Source organism: Myotis nattereri, assembly GCF_964212035.1.
Source record: "Myotis nattereri genome assembly, chromosome: 4".
In the NCBI taxonomy this organism is placed as follows: Eukaryota; Metazoa; Chordata; class Mammalia; order Chiroptera; family Vespertilionidae; genus Myotis; species Myotis nattereri.
In genome coordinates this window covers 25,114,877-25,132,454 of record NC_138079.1, presented here as the reverse complement: position 1 = coordinate 25,132,454, position 17,578 = coordinate 25,114,877, and the positions used below count along the sequence as shown (strand labels likewise).

The 17,578-nt window shown below is 44.2% G+C and overlaps 1 protein-coding gene across 1 annotated transcript in view; it reads left to right on the top strand.

Moving 5' to 3' along the window:
• Positions 1 to 16,508, top strand: part of ADCY2 (adenylate cyclase 2) — a gene marked incomplete at its 5' end in the record, with an annotated part of 280,603 nt that extends 264,095 nt beyond the window's left edge. The window contains 5 exons of the mRNA XM_081088883.1: positions 1,797 to 1,943; positions 3,369 to 3,476; positions 9,250 to 9,364; positions 11,310 to 11,434; positions 15,705 to 16,508. Of these exons, the coding sequence (XP_080945009.1) occupies positions 1,797 to 1,943; positions 3,369 to 3,476; positions 9,250 to 9,364; positions 11,310 to 11,434; positions 15,705 to 15,857 (648 nt within the window). The 3' untranslated portion in view covers positions 15,858 to 16,508. The remainder of the gene's footprint in view (positions 1 to 1,796; positions 1,944 to 3,368; positions 3,477 to 9,249; positions 9,365 to 11,309; positions 11,435 to 15,704) is intronic.
• Positions 16,509 to 17,578: the final 1,070 nt, after the last annotated feature.

Below are 17,578 nucleotides of genomic sequence, written 5' to 3'. Positions count from 1 at the left end.
GACTACAGGGAAATTCAGGATATAAAAAATATACCCTTGCCTTCCTAGACATACCCCTTTTAAGAGCAGGGAGGTAAGTTGAATTTATCCTATTTTTTTTTAATATGAGTTTATTGATTTTAGAGAGAGGAAGGGAGAGGGAGAGAGGGGTAGAAACATCAATGATGAGAATCATTGATCGGTTGCTTCCTGCATTCCCCTACTGGGGATCTATCCCACAACCTGGGCATGTGCCCTGATTGGGAATCAAACTGTGACCTCCTGGTTCATGGGTCGATACCACCCACTGCGCCCCATAAGCTGGGCTACCCTGTGTTTATAAAAATTGGTATTTTTAACTAGAACAGGCTCCTAGGGGGTTATCTGTTACCCTGACTCCTTAGCTTAGTCAGCATTACTGGAACCTAAGCTTGGTAATCACATATGCCACCAGTTGTCTTCCCAGGATATGAATGTTCACAAAAACAATTTTGCAGAGGGAGAAAGTACGGGTCTGCACAATAAGCCAGCTCAACCATATTCAGAGCAGAGTAGAAAAGGGAAACCTTGATTCTATCGTCCGTGCATTGTGTACAGAATTGTGAGGCAGTAACAGAAGGCATTACGAGGTGGTTGGCCCTGAGAACAGGAAGATTACATGAGTCTAGCTTTTCCAGGGAGTAGTTGGGACCTTCAGTGGGTCACCATTGCCCTCATGTGTTTGTTATGAGACCTCAGTGGGGGAAGAACGTTCCTCTGAGAGCCCACCTTGGAGCTATGGTGCTGTTGGAGTGCTCACTCTCTGCCAGGGATTCATCTGGGTGCCCCAGAGGTCAGAACTCACTGATAGCATACATGCAGAGTGGATTTCCTCACCCTGCCAGGCACACCGGAAGCACCAGCTGCTAGCATTCTTTCCTCACTCAGATGTTGGTCATCTCGTTTTTCAGAACTGGCCTCACATTCCCTAGAGTAAGGAACGTTTCCCATGATGTGCTACACCACCAAGGCACCTGGCCATCCTGCCTTTGTTGGTTATCCGAGTGCCCTGATGAGCCAGCACTATGGGAAGGGTAGATCCTCATTCCTAGGATTAGCCCCCACACCCTCATAACAACCCTCCCTTTCTGAAACTTTCACTGAACTTGGAGGATTAACTATATGTTGGGAAAATTACGGAAACACCTTGAAATTATGTTTACAGGACATTGTAATTTTATTTGTGTCCATGGACAAAGAACTTTCTATTTAAAAACAGATATCTGCATTAAATATTGCTGGTTCTAATGTAATATGAGACATAGCCTGAGGAGTTTCACTGGTTCCATCTGATCAACTAAGGAGTAACTTGATGGGTTTCATTTGCTCCTTTCAGGAGACCCTAAAAAGGAAAATGCACCAGGACCTCAATACAAAGAATGAAGCCATAGGAGTCGTTTTAGGACAATGTAGTGGTTTGGGAAATCATTTTGTTTCTCTTTAGTTGCTTAAAGGAAACTATTTCCTAAACCAGAAGTCTGTGGTCTCTTGTAAGAGAGAGACCTAAGATAGAGGTGGCAGAGAGCCTGACCTGGAAGCGTTCTTCATATTAGCTGGTGGTGTCAGCACATGGAGATTCTGAGCCTACATCCAGCTCATTAGAACCCCTCACCTGTGGTCAATGGCCATTGTCTGGAATGGGCCTGGCATCGGGTGGGACAAGTGGTGTGGGGCACTGGGTAACTTTTTGACCAATCCTAGTGAAAAGAAGCACTTTCATTAGGAGCATGTGTTTGAAAGGTTTTCCGGTGCTGAGCTCTTCCTTCTCTCCTGGGCAGGAGTTATACCACCAATCCTATGAATGCGTCTGCGTTATGTTTGCTTCCATTCCGGATTTCAAAGAATTCTACACAGAATCAGATGTCAACAAGGAGGGCTTGGAATGCCTACGGCTCCTGAATGAGATTATTGCTGACTTTGATGATGTAGGTACTTGAGAGTGACCCCTGAAGGACAAGGGTAGCTCTAGTCCCACCCTTGGGCAATCCCAAGGCCAGTACATCTGAAGTTGCTCATCATGGTACATCTTAAAACTTTTCCTTTGGTATAATTTCTCATGGCTGGAGTTAAATCCTATTGCTCTCTTTAGCTCCCTGAAAAGTTTGGAGTGACAAATGTATTTTATCTGTGAGATGGTATGATTGTTAGGAACAACTACCAAATCTGTTCAATAAAATGCCTATCTAGTGTGCTCATGAATTTTCTCAGAAGGCTTGACTCCAAAGAAAATATTTGTCTATCAATTTTATACAAAAGTATAATTAATCTATTTATCATAGATTATTGGCCTGTCTGTGCATATTCCAAGGTCTTTGTCAGATATCAACTTGAACTGTGCATGGATGACATGTTTTGTTATTGAAAAAGCAATATGTACCCGGGATAATATATTTTAGAAGGGACAAAGTATATGTTTTAGAATTTGAAATAGATGTCATTTTTCAATTTTCAATATTCTGCCTACATCAAGAATAATGTGTTTTGTTTTCTGGTAAGAACAAACACAACTCTGGTTTTAAGAATGTTGCTGCTACATTATTCTGATAAATATTATGAAAAATATAGGAAAATTGACATCCACGAACATGTTTATCATGATTCATGAAACTTAGAAATACAGTGATGATTTCAGGCCAACTTTCTAAATGTCTTGTGGGACGTATACATTTCTCTACTACCATCACCATCACCATGATGTTGACTCAAGACTCATGATAAAGTAATGATAACTAGAAATTTCCACTATTATGCCGAGTTCTTAGTGAAAAATGGTGGCATATTTCCTTCAGTTCCCCTCAGCAAAATAAATGTTCCCCAGTACCAGCGGATGAGTGACAGTGGTCTTTTAGTTTGGACTGTCTTTTAGATAAATGGTATGAGGATTGGCTCACTTACCTTAAATTCTCTTATATGTAATCTTGAAGGAAACTTCTTTGAAACTAGGAGTACCAAAGAAGGGTCAGAAAGATGTCTCAGACTTTGGTTGATCCCATTGTCCTCCTGAGCAGTTGCATGACCCTCCAGAATTTCTTTCACTTGTTCCCTTATTTAAAGCCACTATCACATGCATCATAATTAATATTGGTTCCTTCACTGGCAAGTTTTGAAAGATAATTCATATTAATTAGAAGTAAATCATTATACTGCATTTCCTTCCAAGGACAAGCTCTTTGTGAAATTCATGAAATGTTATTTCCTGGCAAAGCCCAAGATTGAAGGATGAATAAGCAGTGGTTGAAACATCTCATATTACTATTACTGTGAACTATAATTTGAGGATGTCTCTTGAAAGCACTAGACCTTGGGTAAGCACTCGACTGAATAACTAAATGATTGTCATTGCCTCACAGCTGCTGTCCAAGCCCAAATTCAGTGGAGTTGAAAAGATCAAGACCATCGGCAGCACATATATGGCAGCAACAGGTCTGAGCGCTGTGCCCAGCCAGGAGCATGCCCAGGTACAGACATGTCAGCCACACAGGGCACACGTGAGTCTCAGCTCCACCCATAGGTCATCCATGAAGCCAAAGCAGTCATGCAATGACTATAAACTGTTCTGTGTGGACATGTAAATCTCAGTGAATAAGGTCTTATGAGAAAAGATGAGAATTCTGGAGACTTCTGAGGATCTGTCCACTGAACTTTTTCTGGTGGACAGGGAGAGAAAAATCTAACCAATGCAGTAGTTGCTTGATACCAGATAAATATGCAAAACCAGGATTAGAGCTGTTTACTTAAAGGTGACTCATCACAGGATGATTGCTGATCTTTTGGTTAAAAATATGTGGTCAAAAACCAAGCTGGCCATTAGAAATTTGATTTAAAAGCTGATTGGACAAAATTGAGTATCTTCAGTCATTTAGGATTTTTTAGGGGGTTTTCCATTATGTTGTGTTTTGTTTCTGTGTGTGTGTATGTGTGTATATAGATATGTGTATGTAACTTTTGGGTTCATAAACCAGACCCCCTTTCCCCATAGGACAGTGGGCTCCCTGATGGGCACCAGCACAGGTTTTCTGTGGGACAGTGGTAGTGGGTGCAACACCTACAAGACCTTACCAGAGCACAGCTTACTGAAGGCAGGTGGGGTCCTTCAAAGGGCTGAGCCACATATGCTCAGCTTCCTCTCTCAGACCCACCTCCCATAGGTAGAGTGAGAGAGGGACAGCGGGGCAGCAGTGCTAAAACAGCTCCCTTCTCCAGGAACATCAGTACAGGGTCCTCTTTTCCCTCTTCTCATTCATGGGCAGAGAATAGAGTGTGAAATGTATGTTAGCATTTTTCCAGGTGAACAAGTGGAAATAGTCTAACTTTCAAGTGAGACTACTCATTACTACTATAATAGCTAAGCTTTCTGCACTTTGGTGTCCTTATATATAAAATGAGGATCATACCCATTTCAAAAGACTTAGGAAGACTACATTAACATGCAAAACACTCAGTAGACTCATGAACAGAGTGGAAAAGTAAATGCTAATAGCAACAATAATACAGTTGTGGTTTGTGCACTGTTTCTCATGTTGATACCATTGTCTCCTCCAAGAGACCAGATATAAGGGGCTTTGGACATAAACCAAATGTGGTGTGTCATCATGTCCGTGCAGGGAGTTTTTACTCTATATGAGCTACTTTTGTTTAGAGCATTTAAGTGGAATCCTACAAGTAATATGAAGTTAAGCAAACATCTTCTAAAAAGGGGGAAACAGTATGCTTGATAAATATTAATATGGATATTAGTTATTTTTATAAGGAATGAAAGTCACTTGTGCATTTTATAACAAATCTACTTGTTTCTCTAGTTATAAACAAAACATATTCTACTTGATTTTTATAAATGAAACAACTTTCTGTTTGTTGCTTAGCCAAATATTTCATTTGGCAATAAATGACATTTTTTTTTAACAAATGACATTTAATTTGCAAAACACATTGGGTTTCTCGAGGATTGATGTGTTTTCCTTAAATCCCAAGAGAGGCAAAGTTATCTGGATAAAAGCCTTTTGAAATTTCTCTTTATTTGTGACACCTCTGCATTTTCTCCTGTGGTTGCAGCACCTGTATCCACCGGCAGAAGAAATGCATGGAGCCTATTGCCACCTAGTTGGGTGGGGCTTCCATGCCTGCCTTTGTTTTGCTGCCTTTGTTTGTGTTTCTCAGATGATGAAAAAAATGTGTTCTAGTTCTAAGCTTAAACACAGCATGACTAAATGTTGGTTGCATAATGTGTAACAAGTGACTGCTGTTTTCACTGGTCAAGAAATGGAATATTAACTTGAGAGTGGGCCTGCATTCTAAGCCCGCTCTCATAATTCCACAAATGAACACTTGGTCAATAGATGTTCTGTGATGAAGTCAGTGGTGGGAAGCAGTGGGGACCCTGCCCCTTGTCTGCCCTTCGCTTTACTGTCACTCTCCTCCAGTCCCCACACTGCAGCCCCTGCTTGACCCTTGCTATGACCTTTAGACTTCTGGCAATGATAGCACATGTGTGCTTACAGGTGTTTTCCTTGACTTGAAGACTTTTTTTTTTTCCCAGAAAAAGGACATTTCATTTAAAAATATCATTTCCAGCTTCTCCTGAAAATTGGTAGATGAAACCATTAATATATTTGAAAACCAGGCCAAGTCAGGCTAGAGTTGGAAGCTCCACAGGACCCCATTCCAAGTACAAACAGAGGCCCTTGTAACCATGACGATGGGTCTTTGGTGAGCCGTGTGCTCAGTACCTCCCTCATGGAAAATGCTTTAAAATGTTGAGGGCAGAGATGCTTGCCCATACATCCCTTAATCTGTATTTTAATAAAGCATGTTCTCTGTAGAGTGAGATTAGGTGGAGAGCAGTGAAAGTCTGATTTAATCCAAGTTGAGTGAATCTAGAGGGATCCATGATGGCATAACTGGACTGGGCTGCATTGCACAAATGTTATGCAGTGCCTCTGAGTTTTGATAAACACTGGGAAGGTGTTGAGTCCTGTTCTGACAGGTGCCTGAATCTCCGGTGTTCAGAGCCACTGAGCGGGCTGATCTCTGTGCTGCAGTCATCAGCGTACCTGGGAGAGGGCTGATGTCCTTTGGAGGACAGAGAGGTCTGGTCAGATCAGCCCAGGAGCCCCAGGCACAGAACATGGTGCTCCTTAGACAGCAGTTCTCAATCTTCAGAGTCAGACAAATGCCAGTTTACTTTTAAGCAGTTGTCCTTGCTTAGAGCAACTTCCAAAACACACAGCTCACAAAATGTGTTCCACAAAAGCAAACATATTGTCTCACTGTGCACTGTGTGCCTGGAAGTCATTGAAATATTCCAAGATGGCTAACAAATTGTTTAGATCATGGGAGAAAGGGCTGCTTCTCACTGCCATCCAAGTTTTACCAAAAGCTCAGGTATAGCGACGTCTTGAAATGAACTGAGCTCTTCCAGAGACTGAGCATAATTTTCTCTATTACTACGCCCAAATGAGTTATTGACGTTGGATTTAAACCCCGCTCCCAGAACACAATCTCTTCATTTACTACTTGGGTCATGTCAAACCTCCAGTGTAAGGCGCACTGCAGGAAAACAGACCGGGCGATAATTTATCGGGGAGTGGGGCTGCTTTGCTAGCCCCTGGTTGGGAAAAAGCAAATCGGTTGTCCTTGCTAAACTGGTGGCGATTTTTCCTGCACAGGGTTCTGCCTGTTGGTTTAACAGTCTGTCCTTTATTAAGGAGCAAGATGTTTTCCAAGTGACTGCATAAACTTCCAAACTGTCTTCTTATAAGTCCTGAGAAAAGAAACATTAGCAAGCCCTGATGGAAACCTGTTCTTAAGAAATGACTGCATTTCCATCAAAGTGAGCTGGCAGTCTGCTTCGTAGCTCCAGTGATTTAAATTGTTTGGTTTTCTTCCACAGTTTTAAGTTGTGGTTTTATGGCAACAGTAGGATTTCATTTGACTTTTTGTAGCTATATATAATTCACCAAAGGAAAGGAAGAAATCTTTCTAAACGAGAATATTCATATTTACTTTATTCAGTGCAGTGGTCTCAACTGGGAGCAATTTTGCCTGCCAAGGGACACTTGGCAATGTCTAGAAACACTTTTGGTTGTCACAATAGGAAGGGTAGAGGCCAGGGATGCTGCTCAACATCCTATAAGGCATAGGACAATGCCCAGAACAGAGATCTATCCCTCCTGAATGTCAGCAGTGCCGGAGGTGGGAACCCTGCCTTCGTGTTCTCTCTCTTGTTATTAAAATGCTGTGTGGATTCTATGAATAATCCTGTTGTCATTTTCCTTAACTGTTACCTTGGTTTTCTTCATCTCCCTGTCATCTTGAATAGCAGGTTATGTTCAAGGTCCTTGTTTTCTTCTTACACATCCCTATTGGAATCCTCGAAGTCAGTTTTGTCTTTGTTCCCATAGAGAATGCTCCCCCAAGGCCACCAGGTGCTTCCTCTTTGGACTCATCTCAGAAGTCATGTGTGACACCCTGGACGCTTGGTGGTCTGTTTCTGCTACTCTTCTCTCAAGCATTTCCAGTGTCCCTTACTGATGCCTGTACCAACTGAGGGCACTCCCCCGTCTACCCCAGTAATATTCCCTTTCCTTTGCTTCTTCTGGAGCCCTCATCCACCTCAGTGGACTTGTGAATGATCCCTCCTGGGTGTATGCTCCCCAGATGAACATTAGTTGGCTTTGACCTCCCACCAAAGCTTGATGACTTTCTCTGATCCTCCTAGTCACTTCCTCTGCTACCCCATGGCCCACCTAAGTGTAGCCATTCATTGAGGGTGTACCAAATGCTTCTTGCACACCAGATACTTTATCCTGGTGTGCAGGCACAAATTACCAGAACATCGTCTCTGCCCTTGTGGAGCCTACAAATGAGTGAATAAGACAGGCTTAAGGGAAAGGCCACGTTGATTTTAGGGCTAAGATGGACACATGTCCCATAAGCCTGCCACCAGCACTGGGACTTCATTTCATCAACCAGGCTATGAATGGAAGCTATGCTCCAAACTATCTTAGTGCACCCAACCATTCAACACTGGGGGAGCGGGAACATAAAGAATATGTACATTTAAACATTCTATGAAATAAATATATATATATATGTATATATATATGATCTATTAACCCAAAATAGACATTTTTAAAAGATGAACTTCAAAAGTAAATATAAATATAATAAGTGTTACAAATTAATGGTAAATATAAACTAGCAGCAGGAATAATAAACATATGTTCAGAGTAAATGAAATTGAAATTTTCCCCACTGGAAACCCTGGACTTCCCTTCTTTTTCAGCTTTATACATATGATCACTCTCCATTGCCCAAAGCATGAGATACCACCCAGGGACAGTAATGGCAGGATATTGTTGAATTTGTTTGCTGGGGCTACCATAACACAGTAATGCAGACTGGAGGACTCCAACAACAGAAATCTACTTTCTCACAGTCTGGAGGCCAGAAGTCCAAGATCAAGGTGTCAGCAGGACTGGTTTCTCCTGAGGCCTCTCTCCTTGATTTGTAGATGGCTGTCTTCTCCCTATGTCTTCACACGGCCTTTTCTCTGTGTTTGGTTGTGTCCTCATTTCCTCTTTTTATAAGGATATCTGTCATACTGGGTCAGCATACTAATGACCTAATTTGAGCATAATTACCTCTGAAGGTCCTGTCTATAAATACAGACACATTCTGAGGTACTGGGGGCTCATGACTTCTATACATAAGTTTCGTGGGGGGACACATTTCAGCCCATAACACCCAGTCCCCCAAAAGGACAGAGAAGGGAGTGGTATTTGCAGACTCAGGGAGAATTGTAGCAGGTGTGGAGGGTGTGCCCACCCTCTGTTCTCCTCCTGGTCCTCCCATGGGTCAGTCCAACAGAAAACTAGGGGACAAGGAAGGAGCAGTTCCTACAGGGCAGCATCCCCGTGCCAGAGCCCAGCAGAGAAGGGGGATGACTAGGTGTGAGGATCAAATGGAGAACCAGGAGCCAGCCCCTCCCCAAAATTAAAACAATGTGGGCCTGTGTCTTAGAGTGTTTCACATTTCCTTGTGGCCATAAGACTGAATTCGCACACAATGCTTCCTAGAGATGAGATTTAATTCTCACCAGTATCTGCAGTGCATTGCGGGGCCATAATTTGTATGTGTCCCTTCCTAAGTGGAGCCCCGGTGTGTGACTGGAAGGAATACGCCCCAGCTTGTGAAGCCCTAACCCACCTGCAGGTGTCTCCTTTCCCTCAGGAGCCCGACAGGCAGTACATGCACATCGGCACCATGGTGGAGTTCGCCTTCGCGCTGGTGGCCAAGCTGGACGCCATCAACAAGCACTCCTTCAATGACTTCAAGCTGCGAGTGGGTATGTTGAGCAGAGACTGGGTTTCAGCTGTGGTGGAGGCGTGGCGTAAGGACGAGTTCCCAGGAAGTGTGGATATTCCCTGCGTTGAAGTAGGACCGTGACAAATGTGCTCTTAGAGCAGCAGGACTGGATTGCAGCTGGGAGGGCTCAGGGAAGCTGAGAGCCCCGAGACATTTTGGCAAAGATTATTAGAACAACAACAAAATAGACTGCCTTAGGTTGGACCCAGGTTTAACAACTGGACCATGAGGTGGAGTACATGAGCTCCTGGGGGAGGCTAAGGCTGTGCCTCCCTGAGGAGCTCATGTAAGCCACCAACTAAGCCGCTTCATTATTTCATAGGCCTCTGCCTATAAAACTAGGACCCGTCATAAGCTAGAAAATGCCTCTAGATCTCAGAATTGTAGAAACACTTTTTTATTTCAATTTTCTCAATTGTTTTTAGGTGCATCTTAGAATTGTTAAAATAGCCACAGACCCCTGGAGCTACAACCTACAAGAACATGTGTCCTAGATTCTGAAGTAGCTATAGCTTTTCAGGTTGGATGTTCAAATTTAAGAGAAAAGTCCAACTTCCTTTCAAATAAAATAAAAAATTCTAATAAGTTCTTTCCTTACTTTAAGTTGATTCTTTAGCATGTCTCATGATTATTTTTGCCTTTTACAAATGTTTATTTAGAAAAAAATAAAAATGTGTTCAGCCCTGAGGTTAGCACAGCTGCTTTGTGAGGTTGCCGTTACTTCCAGCCAGTCAGGGTTTGTAAGAACTTCTTTGACTATTGTATGTTTTTCTTGGCAACATATTTTATTCCTTCGGAAAGCAAGTCCACATCAGAGTAGATCTTTTAACACATTCCATCTGAATGGCTTTTCACTTCCTTTGCACAGATTTCAACTATTTAAAAAATCCTGATATTTAGAGCTATTTTTTTCCTCTGCTCTGCATATATTCTTTTCAACCCAGAAATATTTCACATTTTTGTGTGTCCTATTAATTGTTAGCATCTGGACACACTTCCCTTTATATTTCTCACCTCTATGCACAGTAGACTTTACCCAGGCTCTGCTATCTACAGAGGTAAGAAGGGCTGCCCATCACGCTGCTGACCACACCAAACTCCAGGTGTCTCTTGCACCCTGGAGATTCTTTATTGTTTGGCAACTTGGAAAATGGGCTCCTCAAACTTTCACACTACCTGCCTTTAAAAGAAAATCTATCACCTTGCAGAATGACCCCTCTATTGTCAGACATTTATGGACCAAAATCACATTGCCCTTCACTGGGAAGGGGAACAGGGACAATTGTTTGCTGGCCCCCTGTGCTACATTAAGCACAGTGGACTTGGTCTGGACCTTAGCAATGTTTTCCAAATTACTGTGAGCAACAGAATGGACCTCCTTCAGTAGGTATTTATTGAGTGCCTACTTCACACTGATTATTGATTAACTAATGAAACATTCACCCCACATGCCAGCTCTTTTGGGTTTCTAGGGTGTCCTAAGCTCAGTGTTTCTCTTGGACTTTGGGTCTGCCTTTGCCCAAACCCTCGGCCTCTCCTGGGTCAGCTTTCCTGCTCTACCTCTGTGCATGGTGCCATCCAGTGGCAGGTCACAGTAGGAAATCGGAAGGGTAATACTACCCACCCACCCCCCAAAAAAGTGATGAAACATATAATAGCCAAACTCACTCATAATGCCCTTTTCTGAATGTTAAGCTTCAGTCATTTAATGGGGATCACAAATTGAGCATACGCTTGCAGTCAAGTAGAGATCACCCATTGCCAGCAATAATCCACCCAGGCTCTCCCCCCACCCCACCCCCAGCTTTACAGTTATATGGGGTAATGTTCATTTAATAATGATGATTCAAGATGGTCCTGTAAAACTTTTGTGTTTAAGATAGTTGTGATAATGTGAATCTTAACCCAGTTCTGATGCATCACAGGTATGAACCATGGACCTGTAATAGCTGGTGTAATTGGAGCTCAGAAGCCACAGTATGATATCTGGGGCAACACCGTAAACGTGGCCAGTAGGATGGACAGCACTGGAGTCCTGGACAAAATACAGGTAGCTCAGCCTGCACAGTCATCATGGGTCATGTCCGTCCTCTGAGGAACCATGGATAATATAAGAATAATTATACTACTATGTTAAAACAAAGAAAGAACCTTGAAATTTACTTCAAACTTGACCCAAAAAAAACTTGAAAAACCTTGAGAATCTTGGATAAAGCTTGAAATTTACTTAAATCGTTTTATTGGGGAAATGTTCATTTGTTTCTGCATTCACTGTTAATAACCATAAAAAGTTGTGATGATATAAAGATCATGGCTGTTGTGAACATAGTAATCACAACAACCAGCACGCAGTAGGACAGCCCTAGTGGGACGTGCAGGACTAGAGCCCTTCTTTCCTCTTTTTCTCTCCACCAACATCTTGAAAGCGTTTTTGCAAGGGAGAAGGGCTGTGTGTAACAAAAACCAGACCTAATCAGCCTTTCTTTCCCTGGGTGCTGATGGAGGGGGGAAAGGGAGGGCTCGCCAGGGTAGAGAGATGGAATCACAGGTGATATAATATGATGGTGGTAAATTGGACTAGAATGGGAGTTGGAGATCTGGAAATGACTAGAAAGCTCTGGAATCCACTCAAGGGAGAGAAAGGGAAGACCTAGCCAGTGAAAAGCAGTGGTGAGTGTGTACACCTGTTTGGGCACCAGACCAGACACCTAGAACAGTGATTTTCACCTGATGTGCTGTGGCAGGCACACTGGGGTGCCACAAGAGTTTTTAAAACATGCAATACCTGACTATTTAGTCAGGGGCACTGACCTCTTTTCCCTTACATTTTCAAATTTAAAAAAAGTGACGAGAACCAACACAACAGTAGCCATCTTGTGTGCATGAATCAAAATGATACCTATTTTTTTGGCAGATTGGCAAAAAAAAATGTATTTTTTGTTGTGCCGCAGAATTTTAGGAATTAGTTTATGTGTGTCATGAGATGAAAAAGGTTGAAAAATCGCTGACCTAGAATAATCAGGGAACTAAGTTCTCCCAATGAGAAGGATGCATGTGTGAGTGTGTGTGCTGAACTTTCTATTTCCCTCGCCCTCAAATAGCAGTGGTTCCACATTTCACCCCAACTCTGTTGTATTTGGCTAAATAAATCCCTGCCAGATGGCAAATCTGTGTGAAAACCACTGGACACAAATGAGAGGCTTTATTGGTTTTTAGTCCTCTTCAGAAAAATCCATGAGTCCCTGTTCTGTGTACCTCAACTTGGCCACAAATAACCTTGCTTCTTAAAATCGTGATAGAGATGTAGAAACTTGATAGATCTGGGTGGAAGTCCACCAGCTCCAGGATCACCAACAATGGGCTTGTGGGCTCTGCCCTCTCATGTGCCTGCCATGCTACTCCACCTCATTCACCCAAGACAATTTTACTGCTGTGGCCTTTTCTAAGATGTATCTTTAATTTTTATATGAAATGGCACAAACATTACTTTTAAGTGTCTACCTTCTTAGTCAACAGGTGTTGAAAAGTAAGCAACATCCAACCAAGAGAAGGGAGAGAAAAGAAAGTGATGGGGGAGGAGAGGAGGTATTCGGACTTCCCAGACAAATTGGCCAAATGGGGCTCGTCTGACAGCGGGTAGGAGTGGTGCTCAGTGACTATGCAGACAGCCCAGTGGCCCACCCTTGACAGGAATGGCCGCTGACCTGTGTCCCCACCTGGAACCTTCCGAAGGTGGATGGTAGATTTAATAACCTTCACAACTCTCCAAGTGGCCTTCAAGCACTTGGGATAAGTATCAAAAGCCATTTAAGAGAAGCTGGTCAGAGAGACTGCTCCCTCCTGGAGGTCATAAATCCCCTGCAGGTCAATGTTTAAATGAGTTTGTGCCCATGTGTTACTCTGAGAGGATATCGGGCATCATGCGACCACCTGGAAGGTCTCCTCGGAGCCCCAGGGAGGGAGGAAGACAGGCTCTGGCTGTGGAGAGTAAGAGACCTCCGCAGGCCCTTGTGTGTTCATTTCCCCAGCAGCTGGCATGTTTGCATCTGGGTAGATGTCCTTCTGTTGAGGGTGTGGCTCGCTCTAGCTCCAGTAGCCTCTTATTTCCACTTAAGTGCAAAGAAAAAAAATGTAGTGAGATAACAGGAAACATAAAAGTGGATGCAGAGACTATTAAATGCTTCTCTTGGGCCTCAGAAACAGGTTGTTTTTATTAAAGGGCATGAACTTCCACATGCTGTCTAGACTGGGAGCACAAACAGCATAGAGAGCCCGCTGGCACCCAGCCAGGCCTCCCAGGCATGGAGGAATCAGAGCTGGTGTCAGTCAGGTGGATGGTTCCCTCCTCCCCGGGTCCCTATAATTATATGACTGGTGCTACAAGTGCCAATGGGATAGCTTGAGAATGCTGGTGGTGCTACCCAGCACCAAGAAATATGTCAACTCCAAAATTAAGTTCCAGGGCTCCAGAACATGGGTGTGTTCTCTGTGGAAGGTCGGAAGACAAATCCTATGGGATTCTCTCTGAGAACTCTGAGCATGAGAACATATTTGTCATCTGAGTTTCTTGACTGTGTATTTGCTCTTTTGGTTCTTATCCAGAATCCAAAGTCTCTTGTGCCGTTGGCTTCGTCCCCAAGCTATACTTGTCCACCCTGAGGTCTTGGGCCCTGCTAGACATGAGCACCTGCTTCCCCTTTTTCTTTCCTGCTTTCTGTGGGGTGGCGAGGACCCACATGTTGGCCCCTGAGCTAGAAACTGCCACTGGGTCTCCTTGCAGGAAGACAGAACAGCGCTGCTGGCTCTTTCAAATAGTGTGCCCTTGGGATCTTTACAGGGAACACTTCAACCTTACTTCTGGGAGGCCTGATGTTGTCCTGGGTCTCCTGTGGTTTTGATGTCCTTCTGTCTCTGCCCCAACAGTGCCTGCTCCTGAGGCCTCTCCAGCCACCAAGCCCAAGGAGGCTGGCTCGTTGCTGCCACCACTGTCCCCACCACCGCACCATCCCCGACAGTGCCTATGCCACAAACACCATGGTGTGATAGCACTGTGGTGTTGTCCACAAGCCTACCCTTCACATGGGTGTGTCAGCCACATGCGAGGTGGCGGGGGCACAGGTGTCATGTCCATTTCCTCTGATACAGTGGGAGGAAACCCCTCCTCCTCTGCTTTTCTACATGGTTCCAAATATGCAGTAGTGTTACCCGGGCTTCCTGAGCAAACAGCTCCCTCCCTCTCTGCTCAAAGTCCAGGTCCTTTATTGGGGGGGGGGGGGATCTGGTTAGGGAACCATGTACCCCACAGGGGGTCTTCCCTCACCTCAGAAGCTAAAATCTCCTTCTTGGTCAAGCCTATGCATGTCACCAATTCTCTGCTTGAGAAAATGTCTCTTGCAGGAGGCTCTTAGGTAACTCAAGCAGCCAAACCCAGGCAGGCCTGGGTCTCCTTCCCCAGACATAGGCGCCCCAGGGGAGCACAGGCAGGCCCTAGCTGAAACCGTGTACAGCTCAATGCAGGACAGGGCATCTCCCCTTGGAGAGAGAAGCTGTCCTACCCAGCAGATGCCTCTGCCCTCTGACCCAGCAGGACCTGAATATGACAGGTCACATTGACAGGCTGCAAGGAGGGGCTCACTCCAGTTAGCATTTCATGTCAATCAGTGAACTGAGGAAACTCTCCACACCTGACTCAGTGTCGTGCCCATGCTAAGGACACTGAACATTCCTAGTGTCTTTATTTTCAGGTCATTTTATTCAGATGCATTAAACCAGACACTCATGGCCATTTACAGGAGTTGACTGTTCGTCTTCTCAGGGTGTCTTCTTCCATTTTTATTAAAATCTACTTTTAACATTTCTTTTTTCCTGAAATGACATTCATGACAACTTGAAAACATCATCAAAAATCCCTCCAGTCCAGCATGTTTTGATTTGCTTTTTTTTTCTTCCAGGTGTCTTATGTGTGCATAGTTAATCCTCACCTGGTGGAAATTATAGCAGGTACCAGGCTTAACATTTTTGAGAGGGTGACATGGTTCGACATTATCCCATCCTCTTATCCATGATATTGATCATGGTTCACTTAACCCTGAAGATTACTGGTGTTTCCAGGTTTTCACTATCACACCACTGAATTCAACCTTGTCCTTAATTTTTTTTCTCATGGATTTGTCTCTCTTGTACTCATTTCTCAGGAGTAGAATTAATGGAGCAAAGAACACAAACATGTCTCGGCTCTTTATCCTTGAAGGCAAATGTCCTTTCAAAAGGGTTGTTAATATCCTGGCTAAACACTTTTTCATTTTTCGACGTGCTTGTAGGTCACGGAGGAGACGAGCCTCATCCTGCAGACGCTGGGGTACACGTGCACGTGTCGAGGCATCATCAACGTGAAGGGGAAGGGGGACCTGAAGACGTACTTTGTGAACACGGAAATGTCAAGGTCCCTTTCCCAGAGCAACCTGGCTTCCTGAAGAGCATCTTCGTTTTGGCAAGAAGCATATGTTTTTAGGAAGGTACGATGCACTTTCTGACGGCAACATCTGGCCCTCGTTTTTGATGGCGTGTTCTGTTCTGTCCTCCGGAGCCTCTGCAGACTCGTTCCTGTGACCCGGGGCACACCGTTTGGGGTGCCGAGATCGTTCTGCCACTCGCACTGTGCTAACTCCGAAGGAGGAGGAGAAAGAGTGTGTGATGGAGAAGAGAGATGCGTTCAAAGAACTAACATGGATGATGGAGGTGAAACAAAAATTCTTAAGGCAATAAAACTAGGGGGTGTATATTATCTTCTGGTGCATGTTCTTTTCTGGAAAATATGGTAGCTCGCCAACCGCATCCACTAGTCTGATATTACAACACACAGTATTCGTGACTAAGTTGAGTCTGTCTCCCCACATGGAATTTGACTGTGTTCACCCACGTGTCTCATTGCCAGGGTCTGTCCACGGGCCCCGTTGGGATCCCTGGCTCTGTCACCTTGCTCTGTTGTGTCGTGCCAGCAGCACGTAGTCATCCATCACCAGAATTAGTTCTCACCACCTAGGACCAGTTTTGTACCAAACGTGTCTGATGTTTTGATGCCATTGTCTTTTGTAAGGTTAATTCATTAAATTTTATGTACTTTGGTTTGTGGTGCCTTCTCTCCCCTCTCTTCTTCCCCGCCCCCCCCCCCCCCCCCCCGCCCTTCTTCTTTCTCTGGTTTGCTCCAGAATGGAGGTTTGTTTCCCATTTATCTCGCTGTTTTGGAACATGTTCTCCAGAAGCCAGGGATTGAGTCCTTCAGATCAGGACAAAGTCTGTAATGCAGATAATTGATTAGGCAGCTCCATGGGAAGAAAGGAAGCATGCTGCATGTGTCCTGGGGTCTGCTTTTGATTTTGGCCTCTCTAGAGAGCATTTGCATGGAAAATATTTTAATAGTAAGAAGATTCTCTACTGACAACAGCACCCCTCTGTCCTCACACTCTGGTCTACTCTACCTTTAGTCATCTACCAGTATGCATATGAGTAACTTGCAACTGACTGTGTAGGTTAGCAACCCCAACGGCTTGAACAAACACGAGAAACTGCCAAGCCACCTATGATGTCTTAGGTGGCATAAGGAGGCGCAGAGCCTTGAAGATGGAAGACCTGGCAAATTTGGTGGCAGTCAATTCAACTCTAAAGTTTTTGGGGGTTTTCTTCACATAAAGAAGTCATACTCTGCCAAAGGGTGAAAAGTAGTGTAATCGCGTGTAATCTGACGTTTGAAAGCAAACCTGCCTGTTTGGGCAACCCTGTAGGAGGTAGAAGACCCTGCGACCTATTGGGGAGCAGCCCCTTCGTGGGAGCTGGGACTTAGAGCCTGAGCTTCTGGCTTGGCTGCTGACTCTGACCTGTCACCAACTGTGTGACTTTGAACCAGCTCTCCCTTTCTCTGAGGGGCGTTTTTCTGGTGGGTACTTTGCCGCAACCTGCACGGCGAAGTTCAAGATGTGAAGGAGGGGCCGCACAAATGAAAATGCTATACAAGAAATATGAATTTAGAAGGCATTGGGGGGCCAGGTGGAACCTCTTTGCTGAAGAGGCACACTGAGTCCTGGCCTTGTCTGCTTTTTATTCAGTTTTAGATACACATCTTGCCCTCAGTAAAGCACAGCAAACAGGTAGCAGACAGACAGTCTCAAAGGTCAGTAAAGATCAGTAAAGTCCATTA